This window comes from Megalops cyprinoides, chromosome 15 (genome assembly GCF_013368585.1).
Source record: "Megalops cyprinoides isolate fMegCyp1 chromosome 15, fMegCyp1.pri, whole genome shotgun sequence".
Classification (NCBI taxonomy): Eukaryota; Metazoa; Chordata; class Actinopteri; order Elopiformes; family Megalopidae; genus Megalops; species Megalops cyprinoides.
In genome coordinates, this window is record NC_050597.1 from 25,348,107 (window position 1) to 25,372,493 (window position 24,387).

The 24,387-nt window shown below is 42.1% G+C and overlaps 1 protein-coding gene and 1 pseudogene across 3 annotated transcripts in view; one reads left to right on the forward strand and one right to left on the reverse strand.

Annotated features, from left to right (window-relative positions):
* LOC118789652 (synapse differentiation-inducing gene protein 1) overlaps positions 1–16,134 on the reverse strand; it is a 34,169-nt gene extending 18,035 nt beyond the window's left edge. Inside the window, exons 1-3 of one of the 3 annotated variants that reach the window (XM_036546147.1) lie at positions 16,045–16,134; positions 9,820–10,461; positions 2,226–2,363 (exon numbers count right to left, since the gene is read on the reverse strand). In XM_036546147.1, coding sequence (XP_036402040.1) covers positions 2,226–2,363; positions 9,820–10,341 — 660 coding nt within the window. In that variant the 5' untranslated portion in view covers positions 10,342–10,461; positions 16,045–16,134. Of the gene's footprint in view, positions 1–2,225; positions 2,364–9,819; positions 10,462–15,719 lie in introns of all 3 variants that reach the window. The other 2 variants (XM_036546146.1, XM_036546145.1) reach the window with 2 other exon arrangements.
* Positions 11,590–23,573, forward strand: LOC118790372 (annotated as a pseudogene).
* The last annotated feature ends 814 nt before the right edge of the window (positions 23,574–24,387 follow it).

The following is a 24,387-nucleotide window of genomic DNA, read 5'->3' on the forward strand; positions in this document are numbered from 1 at the left end:
CTGTACTGTTCCTATCATTTGAAAAACGGTATAAACTCTATATTTAAATTGCAAAAGCTGAATGATTTTAATAAATATGGACCACTGGCAATCACCTCTGTGAAGTGTTTCAAACACATAATTAAAGGTTTTATAGTGAATCAGGCAAAAGCTTTTGTGGACCCACTTCAATTTCCCCCAACTGTTCATAAAAGGAGCAGGCAATGGTTTGATTTGAATGTAGCACAGATTTTATGGACATTTATATAAGCCAAACAATTCATCTATGTATTTAAATATGTGCACCACATGGATATTGCCTGTTATTTTCCTCCATACAGGAGGCAGAGATTTAATGTAATGTTAGGTCCCTTAATAGGACTGAGAATCCCCAGGTTGAGTTTAGTCTCAGTGCTATTCACACCATGCAAAAATGACTGTTCCAAGGTAACTCTGGCTCAGTTGTGAAATATCCTGATCACACCTAACTGACATTCTTTTATCTGAAGCAGACAAGACGTCATACAGATTGTGTAGTCTTATTAACTGGCATGTGGAAGACGATCTTGCTTTGAGTGTTCAAAAATCAAAGGAGATTATTCCTAATTTTCTCAAAGATAAAGGCATCATCCTCCCACTACAAACAAAGGACAAAGAGCCCGAAACATACACAGAAAACAAGTACCATGGCATTTATAGTGACAGCCAACTGAGGCTGAATAAAAACACTCCTTTTTCACAAGGAAACCAGTGGCTGTAGTGTCTTCATGAAAGTACAGTGGTCGTTTTAGATGAATAGAGGGACAAATTAGCATTGCTGTCATTGTGAAGCATGACCCTCCCCAATAACTGCCAGCGTAGTCAGCGATGTTTACATGTTAAATGAGTGGTAAGGCAGTGTTGAGGATCCTCAGTTGTGTTTTCCATTTACCAACCTTCAGCGACAGCCGAACTAATTCCATCAGAGGCATTTCAAGCTGGCTAATTGTTTGTCCGTGTGGAAGGTGTGTGCGACCACCTATTGGCTAACAAGGCACACATGTTTAATTAGTTAGTGATTACATACAGGTGAACAGCTGGAAAGCTGCTGGAGCTGGAGAGCAGTTAGATTTGCTTTGTTGGTTCTGTGAAGGCTGGTTCCTCTGTTGTAGTCGCAATTGAAAAAGACATATATAATTTTTCCTTTTGTTGTGTCTGTTGTTTTTCTGTGAAGCGCACTGGCCAGCACCGCTACATTCACCAGTCTGCCATGCAATCCACCCTCACCTTTGGCCGGATTCCTTCATTTGATGAGCTATCAAGCACAAACTTGAGAAAGCCCTCGCACATCACCAAATAGCCCAGTAAAATAATAGGCACCCACAATAAGGACCTATTGACATTTAGCAGAGTGTACTTTGTACAAAACTGAACCTTATTAATTCAAACCCCACTCATCCCCCTAAATCAGTCCATTACCCTAAGTGGGACAGGCAGTGTGGTCCTGTAGAGGATGCACTCAAATCGACACTGGCTCTCAGCTCTCCACAATGAAAAACATACTTACTGAGGGGCAATTAAAATGGGTTGTAGGCAGCAGTTTCTGTGTTTTTAGAGACCTTGCATTTGCACAGAATTTAATAATTACTCTTCATCAATCAGTCTGGCAATTTTACAGTTTTGCCAAATGCTTCTTATGAACCTGTCTGTCAGTGGTCACAAATTTGTCTGTTACATGTCTGAGATGTTTTTATGTGCCTTTGTGACACACTGTGCTATATTCTTGCATTCCTGTTGTGTACCAAGAGCAAAAAAATGTCATGGTTTGTCGATTACCACAATCTGATGTAACCGTGATCTAATGATGCCATTTAGGAACATGTAACTTATCCTGCCAACAGTGTGGAATAAGGTGGATCTAACAACTGAAAACTCCTTTTTCCCTCCTGCAGAGTGGACTGTATATAACAGGTCTGAGAACAGTCCAGCTATTAAACAAAAAGCCTCCATAGGCCAGTTACAGTGATCAAAGCAGTGGCACAGTATGTATCGCTTATGTCTACAGTAGCAGAGACATATGTATAATTTGGACCCTAATCATGGCACCCAACACATTAGAAATCCTCAAAATCTGCTAAGTGTTTGATTAAACACAGAGAGCTGTGTCTGTGCGGTATGTGCTGGTGGAGTGCAAATCTGTCCCACAGCCCAGGCGGTCCCAGCTCCCGGGGAAGTGGTGGGGGGGGGGGGGGTGCGGCGGCTCCTACCTCATGGGACAGGTAAAAGGCAGCGATCCCCAGGGGCCAGAAACAGCAGAGCATGGAGAAGACGCTGAGGCCCAGGTGGTCCCTGGGGGGCATCATCAGGAAATTGTCCTCACTCTCTGTGTCGCTCGAGTACTCGCTCTGAAAGACAGACCAGCCGGACGGAAAGGCGTCAGACCAGGGGGTCGGCACCAGTAGTCCCAGCATGCTTTGCACCTCTGTTCCTCCCCCCCCATGGCTTCTCAGATGTGGTTTGGACCATCATGTATCATTGGGGGATGGGGACTGGGGGTGGCTTCCTTTGTCTTGTTCGAAATGAGCTTGTCTACCAGGTGGCCTAATTCCTATGCAATTCCAGATTCAGCCGTTTCGCTACCTTAATCTTCCCCCTATGGTGCCTAATCTCCTTTCTTTGCTGGAATCGTGACTGATGCAAAAGGCAGCGTGTGTGATCTGCTATCTGTATTAGATTGGAAGCACAGATTTTTTTTTCCCCCCTTAGCAAAACACAGTCAACAGGTTAGGTTTCACTTAAAGGTCCCGCTCTGTTGAGGTAAGATATGGTGTTTGTTTGTAACACCGAAACTGAAGCACTAGATCAGATCGGGCAGGCAGTGTACGGTTCTCCCGCTGAACTGCTGTTGCCATTAGACAGGTATTTGATTAATGTATTCATGGGGTTTTTATTGGAAAAAAGATAATAGAGCACCCAGTCATGTATTTGTTCATGACCCTCCTCCTTCAAATGTCTTTGTAAATGCAACAATTCATGTATAACCTGCTCTCATTATTTATAGCAGAGTAAATGAAAACTACACTAACAATTATTCATTTTGATCCTTATCTTGTTTTGTGCTGCGAGTTAACTGAAAATATCTTGAATAGTCATTTCCCTCATCATCTCACAATTCTGTGTCACCTTCCGTTCTGTTTTAGGTCATCTATCCCATTCAAGATATTTACTGAGCATGCTTACGCCCAATTTATCATGGATTTTTAATTGCCATGATTGCATTTCTAATGTATTGTAGTAAAAAAAATTATAAAGAGATGTCTGTGCTGAAACATCTACCATTTTGATTTAGGTCCCTGGGTGCCCAGGCTTAGTGAACAAATGAAAAAGATATATGAGTCTGTCACTGCATCTCCAGCTCAGCTGGGTATGTGTTTTTTTCCCCACCTTCCAGCTACACAAATGAAATGTGATTTGTTCATTACGCCTCTCACCGCTTAAAATTAAAGGGAAAAGCTTGCTGTTTTCTTGGCTCCTTGGAAACTGACGGATTTGTGCCGCTCTTTGGTGCAGCGGAGATGAAGGAGAGCAGAACTTTAGACGGGCGTGTACGCCTGTGGTAAATGCACTTAAAATAAACTGCTGTGTTGCATTCGGCAGAACGGGGTTAAAATAAATAGAAACACCAAAGGCTGACAGTTGCAGAGCTGCGGTGTAAAACTTCAAAAACCTGTCGTCGAGGTTTGGGACGAGCGCCAACCGCGGCCAAATCAAAGTTTCGCAGCGGAAATGAACGTATGTGTGGATGCATCAGTCATAGATTAGGGCTATTTAGGATTTCTGAACTGTCCGCGTTACGAGTGAGTGTTGCAAATTCAAGGTAGCAAGCCAAGCTGAGGTACTGCTGGAGGGAACATCGAGTGAAAATTTGAGGCGCACAAAATACAGACACGAGTAAACAATGTTTCTCAGAATTAGGGGGTGTTGTTCTTCTGTGATTGTAGTTAATTTGTAGCTGCCAGCAACTGGAAGACGGGAAAGGTCATGTTGACAACATTAATTAAAAAAAACAGTAAAGAGTTTCCTTGTATGTCTTGAGCCTCCTGTTAAAATGCTTGTGTGAACAAAAGAAATATTGAAACAATTGATATTAATGAAATTGAATTGAATTGAAATATGATATTAATGTATATTTGTGATAATAGTTGTATGATATGGAACCCACTTGTTTAACCTTCTTTATAGCATCTACTTTGATTAGCACACACTCATGAATGGTCATTTCTGGCTGGATTCCTGCTCAAGCAATTCAGAAATGGCTAAGTACCTTGTTTGTCCATACTGTAACAAATGGAAATTCCATCCTTAGGATTCAGCAAATGAAAGCTGTTGCACAGCCCATTGTTGGCACAGCGGACCCACTACATCCTGCCAGAAGTTGCATGCTCTATGGGAGTATGAGCTGGACAATATTCGCTCTCTGTGTCATAATAACATGAGAACCAGAGCAGATCTCAGTGTGACCAATCCCACAGCTGGGAACACGGAGTATAAAGCCAAGGGGCTAGGAACACTTCAACACAGCCTCCCAGCAAGTCAGGAGGACTGATTTGCTCTTCTGGTAGAATTTGGAAGTAACATCACACTGATGCAAGCTGTGTCTGACAGGCTGTGTGCAGGTTACAGATTCTGAGCTCTGTATGCGTTTGCACGCATGCTCTAGACAGTGTGTGCTCTTTCCCCAAAGCTGATCGGCACTGAGAAGGTCCTGTGCGTGTGTCCACTCGCACAGGGGCACTGACAGTGGTGGCAGGTGGGCAGCAGGCATGACTCCTGCTCCCCCTGCCATCTTTAGACCAGCAGAGTACCGGCCAAAGGGGTCATGTGCTCGGCCACCATGTCCCAGCATCCTTGGCGCGTTAAGTGACCTGGACCCAGCCTGACGATTTCACGGCCAGCCGAGCGCACCCTTCGGAGCCAGGCTCAGGCTGCCGTTGGACGGAAGACTCTGCGTTACTTGGCGACTCGCCTGGGACGAGGGAGGTAAGGCGGATGGGAACAACAGCGGGATGTGCTGATGAATACTTCCATCACCATCGCTAGCTGGGGGTAGTCAACCTCCTCGGTGTTAGAGCTCATTGCCACACCAACCAAAGACGCTTCCTTGCCCTAGTGGTATCACGTTCCTCTCTGCTCACCCATCATTTGCTCCGCAGCTGGCCTGACACAGCTTTAATATTGACATCCCACATGTGGAACTTTCCAGACGACGACGGGTGACAGCTCCTTAATGGAACCTGTCAAGAGGGGAGGGAGATTGCAGCTGTTTGTTAGGAGATTAGAGATAACGCGGCGTAATGGGTCATTTTGACGTTGGAACACAGGGAAGTGGAGTGAGTCCCTCCCCGATAAATGGAAACAGATGGGAGGTGCCGTCCTCCGAGCAGGGGCCACCACTTGTGAATTTACGAGGACAAAGCCAAGCGCACATCACAGCTGCAGTCACCATTTCTGCTCTTTGAGAGCAAAAATTGCAAAGAATTGATTCGTGAGGTTTCTCAAAGCTACCATTGTTGTGCTAAGGAGCTCCAAAGTAACAAAAAAATGTCTTTACTTCATACATTGTCCTCACTGCGTTCTTATAGGAGGTACAGTCTCAACCCAGCACTTTCAAAGAGGTGTACAAGATAATTTTGTCTGAAGGACACATTTCAAGCTTCCTGTACTACGGCAATGTAGATGCTCTTTATGGTTTCTTTCTCATAAATGATGAAACTCATACCCCGCAATACACTGAGTGTTTATAGGAGAGGGATGAACAGAAGATGAGACTGCACTGGGCTTTTGTGCGTGCCTGAGTCAGAAAGCTGGATCTCATTAATTAAGACATTAAAACAAACTGGAGCAAACCCTCAAATCGCCAGGGAGCAATGAGAACATTAGGCAAGGAGGAAGATACAATTTTAATAATCTTAATGTGCCAGGCACTTAAGAGGTTTGAACTGAAGATTGGAGAATCTGCACTGAAGGAAATGGCTGCCATAAATATGGATGCAGCAGCCCACTGCTGGATCCTCTGCAGTCCGCCAAACAGGCTCCTTCCACCAAAGTCGAGTCTGTCAGTTCAACCGGTTTGACTCTGACTTTCCTTTCTCATTTTAACAAGTTTCAAAAATACTACAGTAGGTGTATTTTGAAAGAACCATTTTCCACCAGCATTTTACTTGGTTCTGTTCCACAATGTGGGGTGTGTAACACATGGCATGTAACATAAAGTCCTCATTGTGGAATGTGGCGTACTGTGCTATATTCTTGCATTCATGTTGTGGTAATGCTACTTTAAAAAAGAACAGATGGTGACAAGTGTAAGTTATTTAAAATAAGTCAGTCCCCTTGGGTCCAGATTAAAGCAAATATTTGGTCTACCTTGTTATCTAAAGTTTCCAAACCATTCCAAGGTGCCAAATCCTTTTAGGGTAGACCTGGCAACAGACTGGTGAGAAAGCTGCTGTCGGTAGCAGGTGTTTTCTGGACTAATGTGTTTTTAAACAATTTCCAGTGTCAGGCTTAGCTAGGCACCAAAAGAAGCCAAAGTGACTGGTGTCTATATGCACAGCCTCTGTCAAGATTTGGTTCTGTGCTTTATAATACAAGTATTGGAAAGTAAATATTTTCTCTCTTTTTGTCCAAGGGCATGCTCATGATCAAATTGTCATGATGACAATAAAAATTGCTGAATGTTTTCATGGGGGTGGGATGAGGAGGGGGGGGGGGGGGTTGGGGGGTGTAACATTCTGAGGAAAAAGCGCTGAGTCATACTGTGTTGAGTTGCTGTTGAAAAGGTGAATTAATTAATGGCTCCTAACTGGTATTGTTGTTTCAGGAGAACAGCATCAGCAGAGATTAGTCTAACTGGTGAAAAAGGGCTCCTTGCATACCTGTGACCTCCTCTGAAGACTGAGGTTGGGGGTGGGGTGTTGGGGACTTTGGGAGAGGAGCTACAACTTGAATGGGATTCAGACCTGAAGACTTCAGGGGAATGTGAGTTAACTGCCTTGGTCTGTGGGCAAAACAAAACTAGGAGTAGGAAAAGGGGGCATCTTTCCTTGAACTCTGATGGCATCTAGTTTATGGCATCACTGTAATTTAACTAAGGGGACTAGTGAGACACTTCCACAGTATTCTGATGGCATTCATGCTTTTTTGGTTGGTACTGAATTTAGTATTCAGATCATTTTGTAGCTAAGGAGCATATGTGTTATGTGACATTTTTTTTAGCATAATACAATTTTACTCTCGTAACATTCAAATTGAAAAAATGGTTCCAATAACTGTGCAGCTGAAATGATAAGATCCCCAATGAATAATTCAGTCTTAATTAAGTTTAATCAATTGTCGGTTTTTCTTTGTCACACTTGATGAGAACTTGCCTTATTTGATTTTCTTTTTTTACATACTCCCAAAAAAATTTCAGTGTGCTTATTTTTAAAAGACATTAAAAAGTGTGAAGAATCTCTCACTCCTTTTTTGATAACAGAGCTGTCAAACTCTTGCTTATGGAGTAATTCAATCTCAGAGTTTTATTCCCCATTGCCGAAATTGATGTCTGAAGTTACAGAGGACCAAAGGGAATAAAACGAGGAATATGGCCATTCTAATCTCTGAGCTATCATCAAATCCCTGCCACATATCCCTGCACTTCTTCCCAACCTCCCATTTACCTCAATTGAATACTGTATGTGGCAGCAAAACGGGTAATAGCCTAATCTAATTCCGCATCAGGCATGAATTATAAGGAATGTCGAAGAGTCAGAGAAATGTGAATTCATAAACGAGGAGTCGGGCATTGAATTATAAGCAACCTCAAACTGCCAGAAAAATGTGAATTCATAAAGGAGACAAGTGTAATTCTAATTGGATTTGAAAATGGACTTCAAAAGTATTTTATCAAAAGGTCAAAACACACAGTCAGTGGTAAGATAATTAAGGAGACTTATTGGCCTTTCAAGATACTGAAGGTTAATGGCCTTCTTCATAGGTAACAATGCTGTGAATGGTTCCCTATAAAAGTGACTTACAGGGTTTTTGCAAGGCCTGGGTGAGGATGTTAATAGTGTTACCTCCTTATCAGAATTATTTTAGTCAATGGAAATAAGAAAATTGTTTCTGTATATCACCAAGTCACTCAATGTCACTGTATGTATTGAATACAGTCTAGTCTATAGTCTGTAGCTTATAAATGTCTAGAGTATGGAATAATTTTTGTCTGTTTCTCTCTGAAAGCATTGGCTTTTTGTATTTGGTGACAAAACCTATTATTCCTTGAGAAATTATGCTAATATACTAATATACTGTTTCCTGTGCACTGTTCATTCAGAAATGGGTTTTGTTTTATTAAGTGAACATGCTACAATATCAGTAGCTTGTTTTTGCAGTGAACAGGACTATGAATTCCATATTGTAATGTGTAATAATATATCAAATACTGCTAGCATTTAGACAAAAACAAAACTGTTTTTACCTCTCATATTCTGTGTTAAAATGTACGGTGTTTGATGTGGATGGCCGTGTAACAGGGTCACAGGTTTCAGTCCAGGGTGGCACCTTATGGTTGTATCTTTCTGGAATGTAATCATCTAGAATTGCTTCAGTGGAAAATACGCAGAAGGCTAAATGGCTCATATGTAAGCTATATATGCCACCATATGCCATAAGGACAAGAAATAAATAACTGGCCCTTTTTAAATGTGCCCTCATAAAAATATATATACATATTTAGATTGTGCTACTGGCTGTGACTAAACCTTAGGGTCACTTAAAACAATTAGCTGCCATTAGACCATCACTGCAGCCCTCGGTTACAATAGACGCTCGAGCTCCTCTTCCCTTCTGCGTCTCGCTCGGAGCCTCCTGTTGGGTCTGTGCATCGGACTCGGAACAGATGGAGGGAACAGCCGGGCTGCAGCAGGAACCCGCAGCCCAGACCGCCTCTTTCCCCCCTCTCACCCATGATGCTCCGCTCCTGCCCACACTCCTACAGCCTTCCCGACCCTCACTGAACTCCAGGAGGAGCAAGCTATGATTTCTTCAGCCACCGCCTTTGCGGTCTCTATGGATAACACATTTAGGGAGAGATGGGGGTGGGGTGGTAGACAAAATCATGATGTCCTCCATGGAGCCAAAGGTCTTCTGACTCACCTGTTGGCTTGAATATCCACCCCGCTCCCTCACTCCCTAAGGTGTCTTTTGCCTGAAAATGCTAATTCGTTTCAAAGTGGTGTCCAGCTCAGTGGAAACGTAAGAGCTAAATTCTGAAACATTATGACTAACTTCAGCTTCAGTGTGTGTTCGTTGCAGTGCGTCTCTTATTCTCTGACTCCTCAGAATGTTTCATAACACTTTATTTGAACTGCATAGCGAGGGTATTACTGCACAGCTTACATAATACCGTGCCTACATACCACCTACCAAAAGCATTCATAAACATTCATGGCTGCTTACAGATTTCACCTGCCTTAATGCGTGTCAACAATGCAATTTAAAATGTTCCCACGTGTTCCATTTCTCAGATTTTGCATAATTTTTTGGGTGAGGTCCACCGTATGCCACAGGATACCTTTTGACTAAGGGCTTTGATACTGCAAATGCCTGAGGCCTGCAAACATTACGAGGAAGCATTGTAATATTTGGCATTTGTGACATGCTGTCGTCGAATTTGACTGGATTGATGTGGCGTTCTTTTCTTTCTCTCTCTGTTTGCCCATTGTGCTCACCATGAAGCTGCACAGCACATCAGCCTGTGAACACATCTGCACCAGCCAAATCAACAGGCAACAGTTTGCGCACAAGAGCCTTTGCACCCACCTCCAGCTCCTGGAACTCGTCTTCGTCGTCCACGTCATACGAGAGGGTCTGGATCTTGGCGTCCTCAGCCGACAGGTCCAGGAACTTGCCATCGGCGAACACCAGGCCCTCCTTGGCGGCAGGTGAGAGGTCCTCAATGAAGGTGGTCTCGCAGCAGTCCCCGTCCCCCCAGGCCTTGAAGACGCTCTCCGGGCACAGGATGAGATTGGGCCGGAAGCGGGGGTCCACAGCCTGGGGCAGGGTGTTGGGGTTGAGCAGCTGGGGGGGCCCGCCGCCCTTCCCGTTGCGCTCCTGCTGGGGCGAGAGGTTGACCACCACGTGGCCCTGGTACTGGGGTGCCGAGTACACCGACACCAGGCCCTCCTTGGTCTCCACCATCAGGTTCCGGGTGTTTATTAGCCCGTTGCGCTCGCATGCCGGCGTTGGCGTCGGTGTTGGCACCGCCTCACCGCCTCCTCCCCCCCCGTTCTTTGGTGTGGGGAGCTCCTTCTCCTTCTCCTTCTCCTCCGTCGATCCCTCCATCTCGGCTCTCGGGTGTCGGAGGGGAGCTGGGGGGGGGGGGTGTTTCAGTCGATCCCTCTCTTAGAGGGGGTCCTCCTCATAGGGGTCTTTGGGACAGCATGGGCAGACTGGGGTGCTTTTCTGTGAGACATTGAGAAAAGAAATCACCAAGTCAGCTGGTCGAAGCTTCAAACTGAGGGGGACGGTGAGTCTTTGTGGAGTTCAGTTTTGTGTTTTGCTCTAGCCTCTTTACACCCTTAAGGGTTTAGTGTATCAAGCAGACCACTCCTGACAAGCAGAAACTCGACAGACTGCCCATTCATCCAGACAAATCAGCGTTTTTGTGTCAGTCAGGATGGACATATTACATCTACCCACGCAGGTCCTGTCACTGAGTCTGAACCAGAAGACCAAAATTAATACTCCAAAAAAGAAGGAGCGACTTTTTACAATTAGTTCATGATTACTTCCTTAACAGAAAACAAAGGCAAATGTTAGTATCGCTTCTTACAACTACTGGACAGCAATTTCGTTCCAATAACGTTTTGCGTGATGTCGTATAGCACCAGATTTGCCAGAATCAGATCCACTCGTCTTGTCATTATGTTTGCCTTTTTTAACTCAAATGCAGAGTGAAACCAACAACCTGGTACAGCGAATGCTCACTTCCAGCACTGTTGTGTGCTCGGCTTCTCCATTCACCCACTGGAGCAGATTTTTGAACGGTACCTCCCACCCCCAACAGAAAAACCACTGGTACCCCAGGTTTGTCTCACATTTCCAATTGGCTCAGAAATGCCCTGCAAGTGTTCAGGATTCTACACAAAGAATTCTGCCAAGACAGGCTCAACCATTTAACATGTACTTCCAGCTGCTTATACCCAATCAATTTCTGTGTGCCACATTCAATGTAATTTAATTTGCCTAAATAATGCAAATACCATTCACAACCACCAACTTAGTCAGTACTGCTGAGCCTAAGACTCCTGACACGTCATTGAGTAAGGTGTGCACACCTGCAAACGCACTAGTTTTTAATGCCAGGTCAATGGAGTGATCATTTTTACAGATTAGTCACAGGGTTTTTCTGTTTTTAATTTGAAAGAAAATGTTTGCTGCACGAAATCACAATGGAACACTCTTTAAACAAGTTCAGAGGAGCAGTAGGTGAATACTGATGAAGCAACCCCTGGCTGAAAGATGGAGCAGATAAATAGAGACTCCGAGGAGGTGCAACGCTAAATAAACCAGGAGTGCCGGTGAGTCACGATGTCTCCAGCCCGGGAGCCCTTCCACTACATCAACAGCCACACCGCCACTATTTGTGGGGCCTAGCACCACAACCCCCAACCCCAATATTCAATAGATTCGTGAGCTTTTGTTTTCCAGACATGCAAATGGGGTCTCTGCGTAAGCAGTAGATGTCAGAGCTATTGATTCCCCGCCGCTCCACGGCTGCCTCCTCTATGGGCTCCAGAATTGCTGAGCCCGGCAGCGGCAGAAGCCAAGGCCCGAGGAGGAATGTTCTGCTGCCAGTGTCTGACGGACATCCTGACAGGTCAGACCCGTCCTGCTAAAGTCTCAGAAACTGCGGTCCCTGTGCCCCTGTGTCCAATTACACATTTCACGGCTTTCGTGTCTTGCTTTGCTTTTGTTTTGCTTTGTTTTGTTGAAGGGGGAGAGGGGGGGTCTTTATTTTTTTGCCTTCTGACAAAGGCTTAATTCAGATCACTGCACAATTCTAGGCCTTGTGGGCCAGCTGGAGTCCAGCAGGTTTTATCCATCCCTTAGCTTCAAGCTCTGGAATAAAAGGCTGAACTCATCTAAGAATGATCTTGGGGGGAATGGAAAGAGGACACCAGCCCTGATGAATCTCTACTTGGTTCCACACAGTATGTGATTTATTTTCAGATGCCATTGAGGTTTCAGATTACTTCATTTTACAGTTTTACAGTATAATTTGATTATGTAAAAGGGCTGAGGATAATAAACAATCAGTCAACAGCGTTATTTTGAGATGTGCACCTGATACTGTATGTGCTAAATAACTTTTATTAGAACCAACTTTTATTAGCTGCTGGAGGTCATTGTGTCCTCTTTTTATTCACAGGATGTCCTCGGGTCCAATTGTTGGGTATTATTCTTTTCTGTTCCCAAAAGGGAGCCAATGTTCTCTACTGTGTTCTTTGTATTTGTCTTAAATGCTTATATTATTGACAAAATAAATCGCAAATATTACGTTTTGACAGTCCTGAGTCAAGCCACTGATCTGTCGCTCTGTGTTGGCTCAGTTTTTTGGTTAAAATCTCAAAGGACCGAGGGATTTAATCCAGTTTGAAGCAGTCATAGGTCCAACAGAGTAACAGAAGCATGAGTCAGTCAGTCTTTGTGGATGCTTTGAAGAGGGCTTTGCTTAGCATATTGGACTCAAGAGCTGGAGCCTTAATTAAAAACCATTCAACCTTAATTGCTTCTTTAAAAAAATGCTATATGAATGGGTTACAGAATGTACAAGTCAGATTGTATGTTTTATCATGTTACTCTTTATAAGGGTGAATTACAAGCCAAAAAATACAAAAAAAAAAAAAACATACAGTGCAATAGTTATTCTAAAATAGAAAATTAAATGTAGAACTATCCTGGAAATATACATTGTTTATGTCACTCATTCCTTTAGAAAGATAAATAATATTTAGTCAAATTCAACATACAATATGTGAAAAAAATGCAATACACATCTCCCTGATTGATTCAATGGTTTACTTTCAGTGCAACATGGCTGTGTGTTTTCCTACGAATGTCTGGATTGTATTGTTATTGTACCTTTAGGTTTGTAGTCATTTTTCATAACAGCATTAAATGTCTAGATAAAGAATGAATTTAAATTGAATGGGTGTTGTTGGTAGCTATGTGTATTGAAATTCATACTATATGTTACAGAGGCTGACAATTTTTGATAAATTCTGTCCCTATGAAACTTAGTGTTGAATGTGACTGTCTCTGAATCTAAATAGGTTTAAAAGGCTCACAGGCCAGGTGCATAGAATGGGTTGGTCGTGATATGCTATTTCCATTCTCTGCATTGATGTGTGCTTTGATGAGTCAATTACAGCTGAAAGTGTTATCACATAAGTACCGCCATTTATGTTAACAGTGTGAAGCCTTGGGCGGGGATATTGACACCTGCAATGCTGGGTGAGGCATTACTTTTGCACACAGAAAGCTGGCAGCTCACTTGAACTACTGTAGTTTAAAAATGCATACAGCTCCATACAGTTCAAAACAATTCATCCGTCCTTTACCCTGAGTAACACGTTAAATAAGGTCGTGGTTGTCACTCACGTAACACTGTGACTTCGGAGGCCGCTAAAGTCAATGAAAAATGTGGCAAAAACAACGCAACAAATGACTTGATTGAGCGTATCTTTCAGTGTTAATGAAAAATCGCTTTTTGGGTAGGTTCTAAAAAAGGCCTCAGTGCAGACACATCGGAGACAAAGGACACATTGCTCGTTAGCGTGACATTTCAGTGGTGTCAGGCCATGTAAAGTCCTGTTGCCTTATTTTTCCGTGTTTGTTATCGTTGACTTGGAAACAGTGCAGATACTGAGAGAGACAGGTCGATGCAATCCCCCACATTTTAGGTGCTGTCACAGTGTTGGTGGTGCATATGCTGTCATTTCAGATATGCGTTACGGTGACAAGTGGCTAAAAGTGGACAGAGGGAGCCTGGAGAACCCTGAGAGAGGAGACAAACCTGGACGTACTGTATACATCGATAAAAAGCGAATGCAAATGTGGCAAAACGGTTAGTTTTTCGCGGCTGCATCAAGCCAAACATGACATTGAACGGCAAGAACCACTGATGTAACCTTTTTGGGAAAAAGACACACATTTACAGTGAACTATTCAGATTAAGCAGTGAAGTGTGTGTGCGTTTTTTGTTGATCTTTAAGGTTTTTCTTGACAGGCGACAGATGACGAAATAGCCTCGCTTCGCATTGCAATCTGTTAACACCGGAGAAACAAATGACAACAGTAGAGTGTTGAATCGGGAATGGTCTTGGCCCCGTGGACATCACTCTATCTCTATACATCCTACATACTGTTCTGCATTGTATTCCTCGATAGCACCGCTGCTTATACTGTGAACCTTTTCAGTTCACACAATACAGTTCTGCAATTATTTAAGCAAATGAAGATTTCACAAAACAAGGTGTCATATATTTCCTTTTGCTGGCCTCTCACTGCTGCTTGCAGATTCAATACTAATGAAAATGGTAAGATAGTTCTGAGTCAATATCAAATACAATGTCTGTCAACACCAGCTATTGAATATTGAGTCTAAGCTGTCTCTGGTGCTAGACATCAAGCATTACATTACTTCGATGTACTTTCAAGCAAGGAAGTGAAAATTGAATTTGTCTGATGTAAACGTAATGTTTTGACGACTTCAATACAGAAATTGCACTTTAAAAAGAAGTCCATTAGCTGTGCATCACAAGATCAGCTTAGATTTGATTACTTCCCCCATTTATGAGTTCTCTCCCTATACCTCCGGCATACTGAAACAGCGCTTGTAGTATAGCCTAATACATTTCCTATTCCCAGCTTCTATCCGAGGCTAAGGCCAGCAAGTACAGCTATTCTGTTCATTCAAATTCAAAATTAATTCATACGCATTCAACATTAAGTTCTTTAACTAAAAAATAACACACAATCAGTATTTACATCTAAAACGTTACTTGAAAACATTTACTACATTACTATTATGCACACCTAATGTAAGCCATAGCAACATTCTAATACAAAGAAGGGCTTCAGAGTCGCTCATGCTTTGAGATCTAATAGTAGGAGCTGTCCATGGTACTTAGCATTTATGGTCCCTCGATGTCTTGACAGAAGTGTGGCTATCAAAATTGCACTGGACTGGCAAGATAGTGGCCCAAGTTCCGTTTCTGTCCATTTAAATGTTTCACTCTAAACTCAAAGATCAAATCGCGACCGGAATAGGCTGTTGTAATGCGATTAACATTAGGAAGTCATTTATTACACAGCAATTTACTTGACGTATGCATCCTTCAAAAGAAATGTCATAAGGGATGTCTGTCAATGCTTTCATTTTATGTTCCTTACCAAGATTTTTTCAATCCCATCAAAGGAATATTCAATGTGAAAAGTCAACCTATATCATTGTGCAGGGTTTCAAACGATGCAATGTACAATTCAATGTCGGACACTGCCTTTATAGATATGTATAAAAACAGTCTGCTTTCTGCTTGTAAACCATCCACCTGGCTAAAATCTACATTGGGTCCTGAGGCACTGATGTCATCTTGGTGCATTCATTCAATTGCTGTACAAGTTCGTGATCTGACTAGTAACACATTTACACTTACCTTTCAAGGTGAAAGAGCTTTCTGATTTGAGTTTTCCCTGTGCCAAACATCAGCTAACCCTCCGCGGTACGGTAAGTAGCACCTCTGCCAATTAACACCGCAGAATTTTTTTCTTGGGTTATCCAGTTTACATTCAGGACCGTGCAGATTCTTTTATAGAGTTACACCAAAGTCCCAAGAGTCCATTTTGCTGTACCCCCAGTTAAAGATTTCAATAAACGTCCGCGAATATATCACCAATAAACAAACAAATTAAACTCACTTCATTACGCAAATCTGTCTTCAATGCGCATACGCTACAGAAGCAGTTGTATTTCCATTTTACCTTCGTTTTTGACGAATGACACACGTTTTGAAATACAGAGACGGAGTAGGCTATACATGCTGTGGACGACGAATAGGCTACTGCTATGTGAGCGTGGTGAATGTTCGCTTGATAGTGGTTTACCGAGCAATACCAGTCAGTCAGTTCCCCCCTCGGTCCTAAAGCACGCAAGCTGTACGACTGGAAAGAACTAAACTTTGTTACAGTGGTCATATTTATCTGACACATTATGGTTGTTTTTTTTTTTTTTCAATACACGATTTTTCGATAGCTAAAATTAATTTTTTACATAAATTTAATTTTATGTATCGTACAAATATGTTTAATTAGTCTAATTTCACAGCTAGTTTAGTTGACCTTGGATTAATCGTTAATTGACTATTATACAATTAAAACAATTTCACCCTCCGGGAAAAGATAGCCTGCTGATACATAAAGAAAATATGAATATGATATTGGTCTGTGTGAAAGAGGTTTTTATGCATCGGCAGAAAACAAATGATCAAGAAACAACACTTTGGGTTAGTAGGGTTGGGGTTCTCAAATTTAAAAATTTTAGGCGCTTTTAAAACTGTTATATTCAGATTTGGCAAATTCCCGATTTGGCTAAAGGCTGACGCCAATACTCAAGGCACCGCCAATGCACTGTTGACATGCACAGAAGCGCGACCACCACTACCTGATACCGGCCGTTTATAAAGCAGGAGCCCAAATGCTGCAGAGCTGCCCGTTGAAACTGCCTCTACATCGGACTATGCAACACTGCCCCCTGTTGTATATCCGAGGACGAGACTCTCTCCTTTGGAAATTGTACCAATTTGGCTGCCGGGTGACCACTTAATTCCTTGATGTTACGTCGGATATGTCCATTTTACTGTTAGTCTCCTTCCTGTCAAGAAAATTATTGTTTTGTTATTTGTTTGAAACTGACCTCTAAAACTGAATTTAAACCTTAACGTTTCGCATCTCCTTTAAATACTTATTAAGGCTTGATTCACATGACACTACGCGCGATAATGGAGTACCAGTTCTGACAGCTCCGTTCTATGAATAGGCCTCTACACTGGGTTGCACGGTGGGTTGTAAAATGAGTCAGCTAAAAGTTTTGGCATTTCTAGGCATTTCCGTCTGCCTTTGCAAATGACGCAACATGATGCACGTCATTACAGGGAGCCAAAATATTTTGAAAAACGGCCTTCTTTCAGATCCGGATGTTGTTTAACCCTCTTCTGTGCTGGCCTGTATAAATCTGATTGAGTGATTGCATGTATTTTCTACAAGCACCCTAATCTATGCAGAAGAGTGCATGTATTAATCTGTGGACAAATATCCATTTTGACTCTCAGCTGATGTGTCATAAAGTATCTTTGAGGGCAACAGATTTTTACAAACAGTAGGCCTACTATTTTCATTATAAATTCCATTGCAAGAACTTATAAGCCAATGTCCTCAATGTGCAGAAAAATGAAAAATATATCACATATCACCAGGTCTGAATGAGTCTTATGTTGTATTTGGTACTGTGAGTTTTGATGTTAAGGCCCATCACAGGTGTTCACCCATTATTAACATACCAAAACATCAGTTGAATCTCCTACTCTCCTGCAAGGAAACAAAACACAACAACTGTCTTTTAACAAACACCAATTTGCAAAGATAAAACTTTACTTTTTTGTTTCAATGTGATGTATAAAGTTTAAAAGTCTGACTGGATGGTAGTGCATGAGCAATTACAGTGAAAGTTTGAAAGTTTTCGTTACAGCAGTAAATGACAGACCGTTCTGGGTGAAATGTCTCATTGCAGCAGGGATATTCATTGCATTCATCTTTTTAGCTCGATTTTCTTATATTCTCTGAGAGTTACCTCATCCCTGCAGCTGCTTTTACTGGATGATATATTTCCCTCGTATGTAACAGATTCCAATTACATCAATACATCAAGCAGAAACCCCACAGTGAAACTTTACATCAGCAGAGCATTAATATGAAATGAGGGGTGTTTTATCGCCTGGTGCATGGATATATGAGTGATAGAATACCCATTCTGTACAAAGCTCAGCTTTTTTGTCTATTTTAATTTCCACCATTCATTAGGTGATGTCAGTGTTCTATTGAGTGCCTTTGCATAGCACGAAAGGAAATCAAGAAACTACAATACTGAACTACCTGTTCATAAGTGACTCACTCAGAGTTCTTGTTTCAAAGCGCCTCCACCATTTGGCCTTGACCATCTGAAAAGATTCAAAACATCATTTTCAGCCATAATGCACCTAATCTTTGCTTGTGTAAAGCCCAGAGTACATGTCCAGAATTGCATCTCTTATCCTTCCAAAAGGTATTATATATTCGTCCGGTCTTGTTCAGTGCCTGGTTCACTTGGTGCCCCTCACATTGTCCAGCATTTACTGAGATTCTTTAGCAACCTTTCGGGAGAGTGTAAAACTGATTTCTCTTCAGAGAGAGGAGAATAATCCTCAAAATGCCTTTATTGATTGATGTAAGCCTTTTTCCTTTGTTGAAAGACAGAGCATGCATCACTGGTTCTTTACACATGCCCTGTCTGACAGGCTCCAGTTAACAGCAGAGCCAGTTTCTTTCCAAAAATGAAATGTGCATATGTATTTTAGGACTGGTCATATTTTAGACTGAATAATTTAGCACGTGCTATTGAGAAATGATTTTCTGGACAGGTTTAGGTAGCATTTCACAATGTTACTACTCTATGTTTACCTTTTTTCATTTCTCTGAAGAGATGGAAAAAAGTCAATCATTCGCACACAGTAAACATGGGCATACATTGTGGTTAATAAAATTATTAGGCTCAACATTGAATTAAAGGACACATGAATTCAAACAGAATAGTTGCACTCCAACAAAGGATTTCAAAATTATTGGCATGAAGAAATTACAGACACATAGACAGAAAGTGTCTGTTAACCAAGTACAGGTCTTCAGGATCTTTTGGTCTTCTTCCTCTTCATTTCCTTCTTTGTGCACGTGAATGATTTCAGCTGCTACCATCATACCACAAATGAAGACCAGTAAACCTAGTATACTACCAGTACATCCCAGTGTACACACGCGCAAGTTCTGTGTATCCTCTTTAAGCAGTCCCTTTGTAAGGAACGCACAAGAAAATGATATCCCTGTAGTATATCCGTTCATATCTGTTCCCCATTTTATTATTCAGCTCCAAGGCTGCCAAATTCAATGTTTTGGGGTCGGAAATGGTCCAGACTGACACGTGTTGGCATGATTTGAGAGATGATGGTTTTGGTAACAATGACTTTCATTTGGCCTCTACAAAACAACATTGTTCAATCCTAGTGCCATGGTGCAACAACAGCTCTTGGGGGTGGGGGGTTTAAGCACCATAGCCTCATTTCATTTCCTGCTGTCACCTAGCCATGTTTTCAATAAATGCTATTAACTTGAGAGATGGGGCGTGACACCAAGACTTGTCTTTCACACGGTCTGGGGGCAGTAGCGACAGGCCAACACAAACAACTCTTCAGTCATGTGATTTGACCTTGTAATGCATCCTTTTCATATTACCGGCAACATCAGTCTATTCCTGCACCACTCTACTATACTGCAAAGATGAAGAAAAACAATGTCACATTGAACCAGTTTTAGTCCACATGAATCTTTTTTGATGCCCTGAATGCTTTTCCTCTGTAATATGCTGCAGCATGGTTACTACAAAAATGCACACAAGAACCGAAATGACTTTTTCAAGCTGTTGCATATGAGGCAATTCAGACCTTAATGTCTATGTTCATAATTTTGACTAATACTATCCCTTCATTTGAGCATATTTTGTTTCCTACATGGATGACGCATTTTGTTTAGGATTAATACTTGGTTTTATTATTTGTTACTGGGCACAAACCCTGAGTTGAAGTTCTACAGCCATTGCAAAAGCTCTTTTCAGTCTGTGAGGAAAATAACACAGGCAAATCTGTTAGAGAAGAAGCATCTACCCTGTGAAAGGAATTAATTACTGACCGGGCTGGCACTTGAAGCTAACAAACAAGACATATTTGTTGGAGGATAATTTCACCAGATAGAACGATGTCTCTGATGTCTCTGTACTCTCTGCTTAAGAACTGACACTTCAAGAAGTAATTGGAGTTTTTTTTTCAGCGAGATGTTGAAGATTTTGCATGAATATTTCATTTGATGCTGCTCTGTGATGTATGTGTGGCTGACAGGACTGATACACCTCTGAGTTTCATTAAAGCATTACACTAATCGGTAATATATTCTACAATGCAGTAACCCTCCAGCTTTGCCAGCACAAAACAGGAGTCAAATGAGGACTTGACAGCAGGTGTCTGTGTCCCACCATTCTTGTCCCTGAAGGAGTCATGTGTGGTGGTATGTTTACAATGTCTGTGCAGCAGATACTTATTCCATGCTTTGTCCGTGTGTCTCAGACTTCTTAGACCATTACATCATACTAATGGTGACCATCATAGTGAGAGGAGCTATTCCTCTTTACGTCCCAGTTGTGACCATGTTATGCGTGTGCAGTCAATGGATTGAAGTAGCCAGAGGCAATGACTATCATTTGAAACTCTTAGTAATTAGTATCCCCTTAGCAGCGGTCGTCTGTCTTTGTTTGGACATGCACGTAAAATGTATACTGTGCTGCCAGTGCACAATGGTGCAATCCTACGCTGAAAGGTTCAACTCCACATGAAATGATTTCAATGGCCTTCTCTGTTTTTCACAACGTCAACCCTTCCAATAAATCTGCAAAGACAAATACCCCCCAGCATCAGGTAGGGCCTTCTAACCACAAACGAGGCTTGCACGCCGGTCAAGCCTAGTAAAATTTTCAATCGAGTCAATTTCAGATTACGATGCTGACATTTTGCAGGTGACCCGCATGCCGTTTTTCGCCACGTTTCTTTGTGCCGTTTTACGGCAAGTGAAAAGAATTATTACGTCCTCGTGAAGCGTTAGCGCCGGGTGTCACGCGGTGGGCTGTGCTGAGCTGAGGTCTCTCTCCTTTGATCCTTGGATGGTTCAAAAGAGAGACGTGGATAAAGCAGACAATGGGGAATGATGCCTCTTTTCTGCTGCGATAAACATCCAATTAAATGAGAAGTGCTGTCATTCGCCGTGCTGGCTGCTGCCCTGCTTCATGTTATCATTCTGATCTCCACCTGATCCTCTCTGAAAGGCTTACCCCGGCATTTCCCAGAACTCAGCGCAGAAAAATAAATAAATACCAATGGATCGAAATTGCAGAGAGGAAAAAAAAGCCCTGCCTAGATGAGTATTCTGTGGAGCAAGACTATCTTAATAACAAGGATGGCCTTAAATAAATACAGGGCTCTTCATTTTCTTGTGTGAGTCATTCCATGGCACATAACACCAGCTATTTCCCCCTGGTTTCCTCCCTCTGTGAGACTGGAGATATGCACCTGTTGGTTATTATTAGGAGACTCTCTGGATATACAATAATGAATGCATCTCAGGGCATCCTTAATAGTCAAGTCAATTGATTCCATAGAGGCATAATGGCAATGTCTGCTTCATTTTTGTACAGAAACAGTTTATTCAGACTGAAAGCAGAAGGTCCTGCTAGATACAGAGTTGAATTGCTTTTCCTATTTCAATGAATTTATCCAACACAGAGCCTCATAGGAAACTTTCATTTATGTTTACTCCCTTTGAAACGATCCTCAGGCTTAATATTTGTCCTTAAAATAAATGTGTCTTGCCATTATTGTACTAATATGCTTCTGCATTTGCAATACCATCTGAAAATATCAAAAGAACATAAACTCGGCTTTCTTCCTCACACTTTATTTCAAGGGGCTTCATATAACATCTATATAACTGCATAGGTAGAAACTAAAGTCAGCCCATTTTTGTTTAAAGGTCAAGTCAATATTTACCATTGTTGTATCAATTCATAGTTAATGGAACTGACAAGCTATTGCAGGAATGTACAGGTAGTTCACTACAGAGATGCTTTACAGTAGAGTAGCATTGCCATGTTGCATCGCAATGTCTTATGACATACTGAGGCAGTTATGACACCTGGGTAAGTGCCTGTGCTTGCGAGCATAGAGGAGGCCCTTATGTGTCATGTGAAATAAATTGTAATGACATTTCGCATTCTGTTGAACATCAGGAAATAATGAATAAACATTAGGTATGAAGTTTACCCTTGAAACTGGCTCATGTTAAGCCAGGGCACATCTGACAGGACAATAATGCATAATAAAGCTGTGGGTGTAGTTTTCACAGCGGGGGAGTCAAAGACACGACGGTAATTTGACCCGCTGTAAAGCACACAGGCAGACTACACGGAATCAATCCTTCCAGAACATTGCGCAGAATTTTTATTGTAAAATGAAAGTACAAGACATCTCCAGATTTATCTCTCTTTTTTTACAAGAAAAACACAAGCACCCTTGCAGTCTTCTTGGGTGCTGATGCAAAGAGAGATTCCCCTCTCTATCTGATGCGAGCAGGAAAAACTGCCGCGGTCAGCTTTCAGTTCACCCGAGGATCAAAATGATAAAAATGATGCAGAGGCTCTGACTCATCGGGGGGGTTGGGGGGGGGGGGGGTCGGTACTACAGCATTTAATAATGCACCGCCTTTTAGTTTCAGCCCAGTGCCCATGCAGCCCGGCTCTTCCTTTAGAATTTAATACCACATATCAATTTGTATTCTGTCCAACATTCGTCATCTCTGTCAGCCAAATCCTCAACAACATCATCACCGGTACGAACACTCTAAAAGGTATTTGTTGCTCAAGCCAAATCTGTTTTTTGTGTGTGTATTTCATTCACTTTGGTCCGTATGGTTGGATATTGGGAGCTGGTTCACGGTTTGGAGGCCCAACAGAACTTCCAATTACTTTTTTCCGTTTCATTTGAAGCAGTCCTCATGATTCAGGGCCTTTTTGAAACTGCACTCCATGGAGAAGCTTGGACTTTTAATTGCATTCAACAGGGGAACTCTGTATGTCTGAATATGAAATTTTGTATTGCCTCACTGCCTTAAAGATGGGTTGGTGGCTGAAGTGTTTATTTCATTTTCATGATGTACTACCAAAATTGTGATTATTTATTACTATTGCAATTAATTAATCAATTAATTGGATCAATTAAGTCAATTAATTCATCAGCAACAACTAGTAACAAGCACTGAAAATATCAAATAACCCTTCCTGTGTGTACCGAGTCTGTGAAAAGAGACATGGTGATCCTGTGGCCGTTGGCCTCGATAAAGGACACCGGGTGACTGAGAACGCTACCAAACCTAAACATAGTTTATAGAGAGTATGTCTGACCAAGCAGGGACATGATGCTGTGAGGTGTGTGGCTTTGCACCCTATTAGAGGCACACCATGGTAGTTGCTGAACCTGTCCAAAGACAAGCGTGTGCTCAGATTCATCAAAAAAAAAAGGGTGGGGACACACATCTGTGCAAAGAGGAAGCAAGAGGAGCTGAGTGACACCCTGGCAGCCGTGAGGAAGGCTGCTGCCAAGAAGGAGTAAAATCTGTATTATACTGTCAAAAATAAATGTATGTTTCGAAAAAAAAGTCAAATAACAACGTTTTAGGGACCTACAGGTGCACTTTTTTGGAAGATGATATGTGCAATCCAGGCCCAAAAATGATCTATTATCTGAAACCCTATGGTGCTATAAACCTCAATAAAGTTTGACCCTAACATAATGGTGGGCTGATCGTGACAATACTCTCATTTATAGGAATACACCATGGCTTCTCCTACACAGCCCTTCACTGGTACAGGGTCGGATTCTTCTGAAGCACGGCAGTCGTGCTGCGGATTCAGCTCAATCCATAATTAATCCCCCGGCTGCTGCTTTCTGCTTCTCTGCCTCCTAAGGAGTGTGCTTCATTAACAGGGAGCTGGACGTGCTGACTGGCTGCAGTGGTTGAAATTAGGAGAGGTGTTTTTTTCTGGCTGTGTGTAACATGTGTCAGGGTGACCTACATAAACCGGAGGCCTAATAAAATTTTGCCCAGATGAATTATTGACAGGCCTCATCGAAATGCGTTGAAAGAGTGACACACTTTCCGATTGCTGGCGTGCCTGCTGTGCAAAGCTGTGTGAAAATTTTCTAAATATGGATAGTCATTATTATTTTTTTATTTAGCACTTATCTTAACATTCTGTGTGCGTGGGAAGGGGGTGTCTGTGAAGGTTTTAACAGTGGCAATCAACATTTACCATAGACACCACAGCAATGTGTATCATACATCACGTGTATCATGTATATCATGTGTAGCATGCTTTGTCAAATAAAATACCACTATTCAGGCATTTGGGATTATACATTCTTT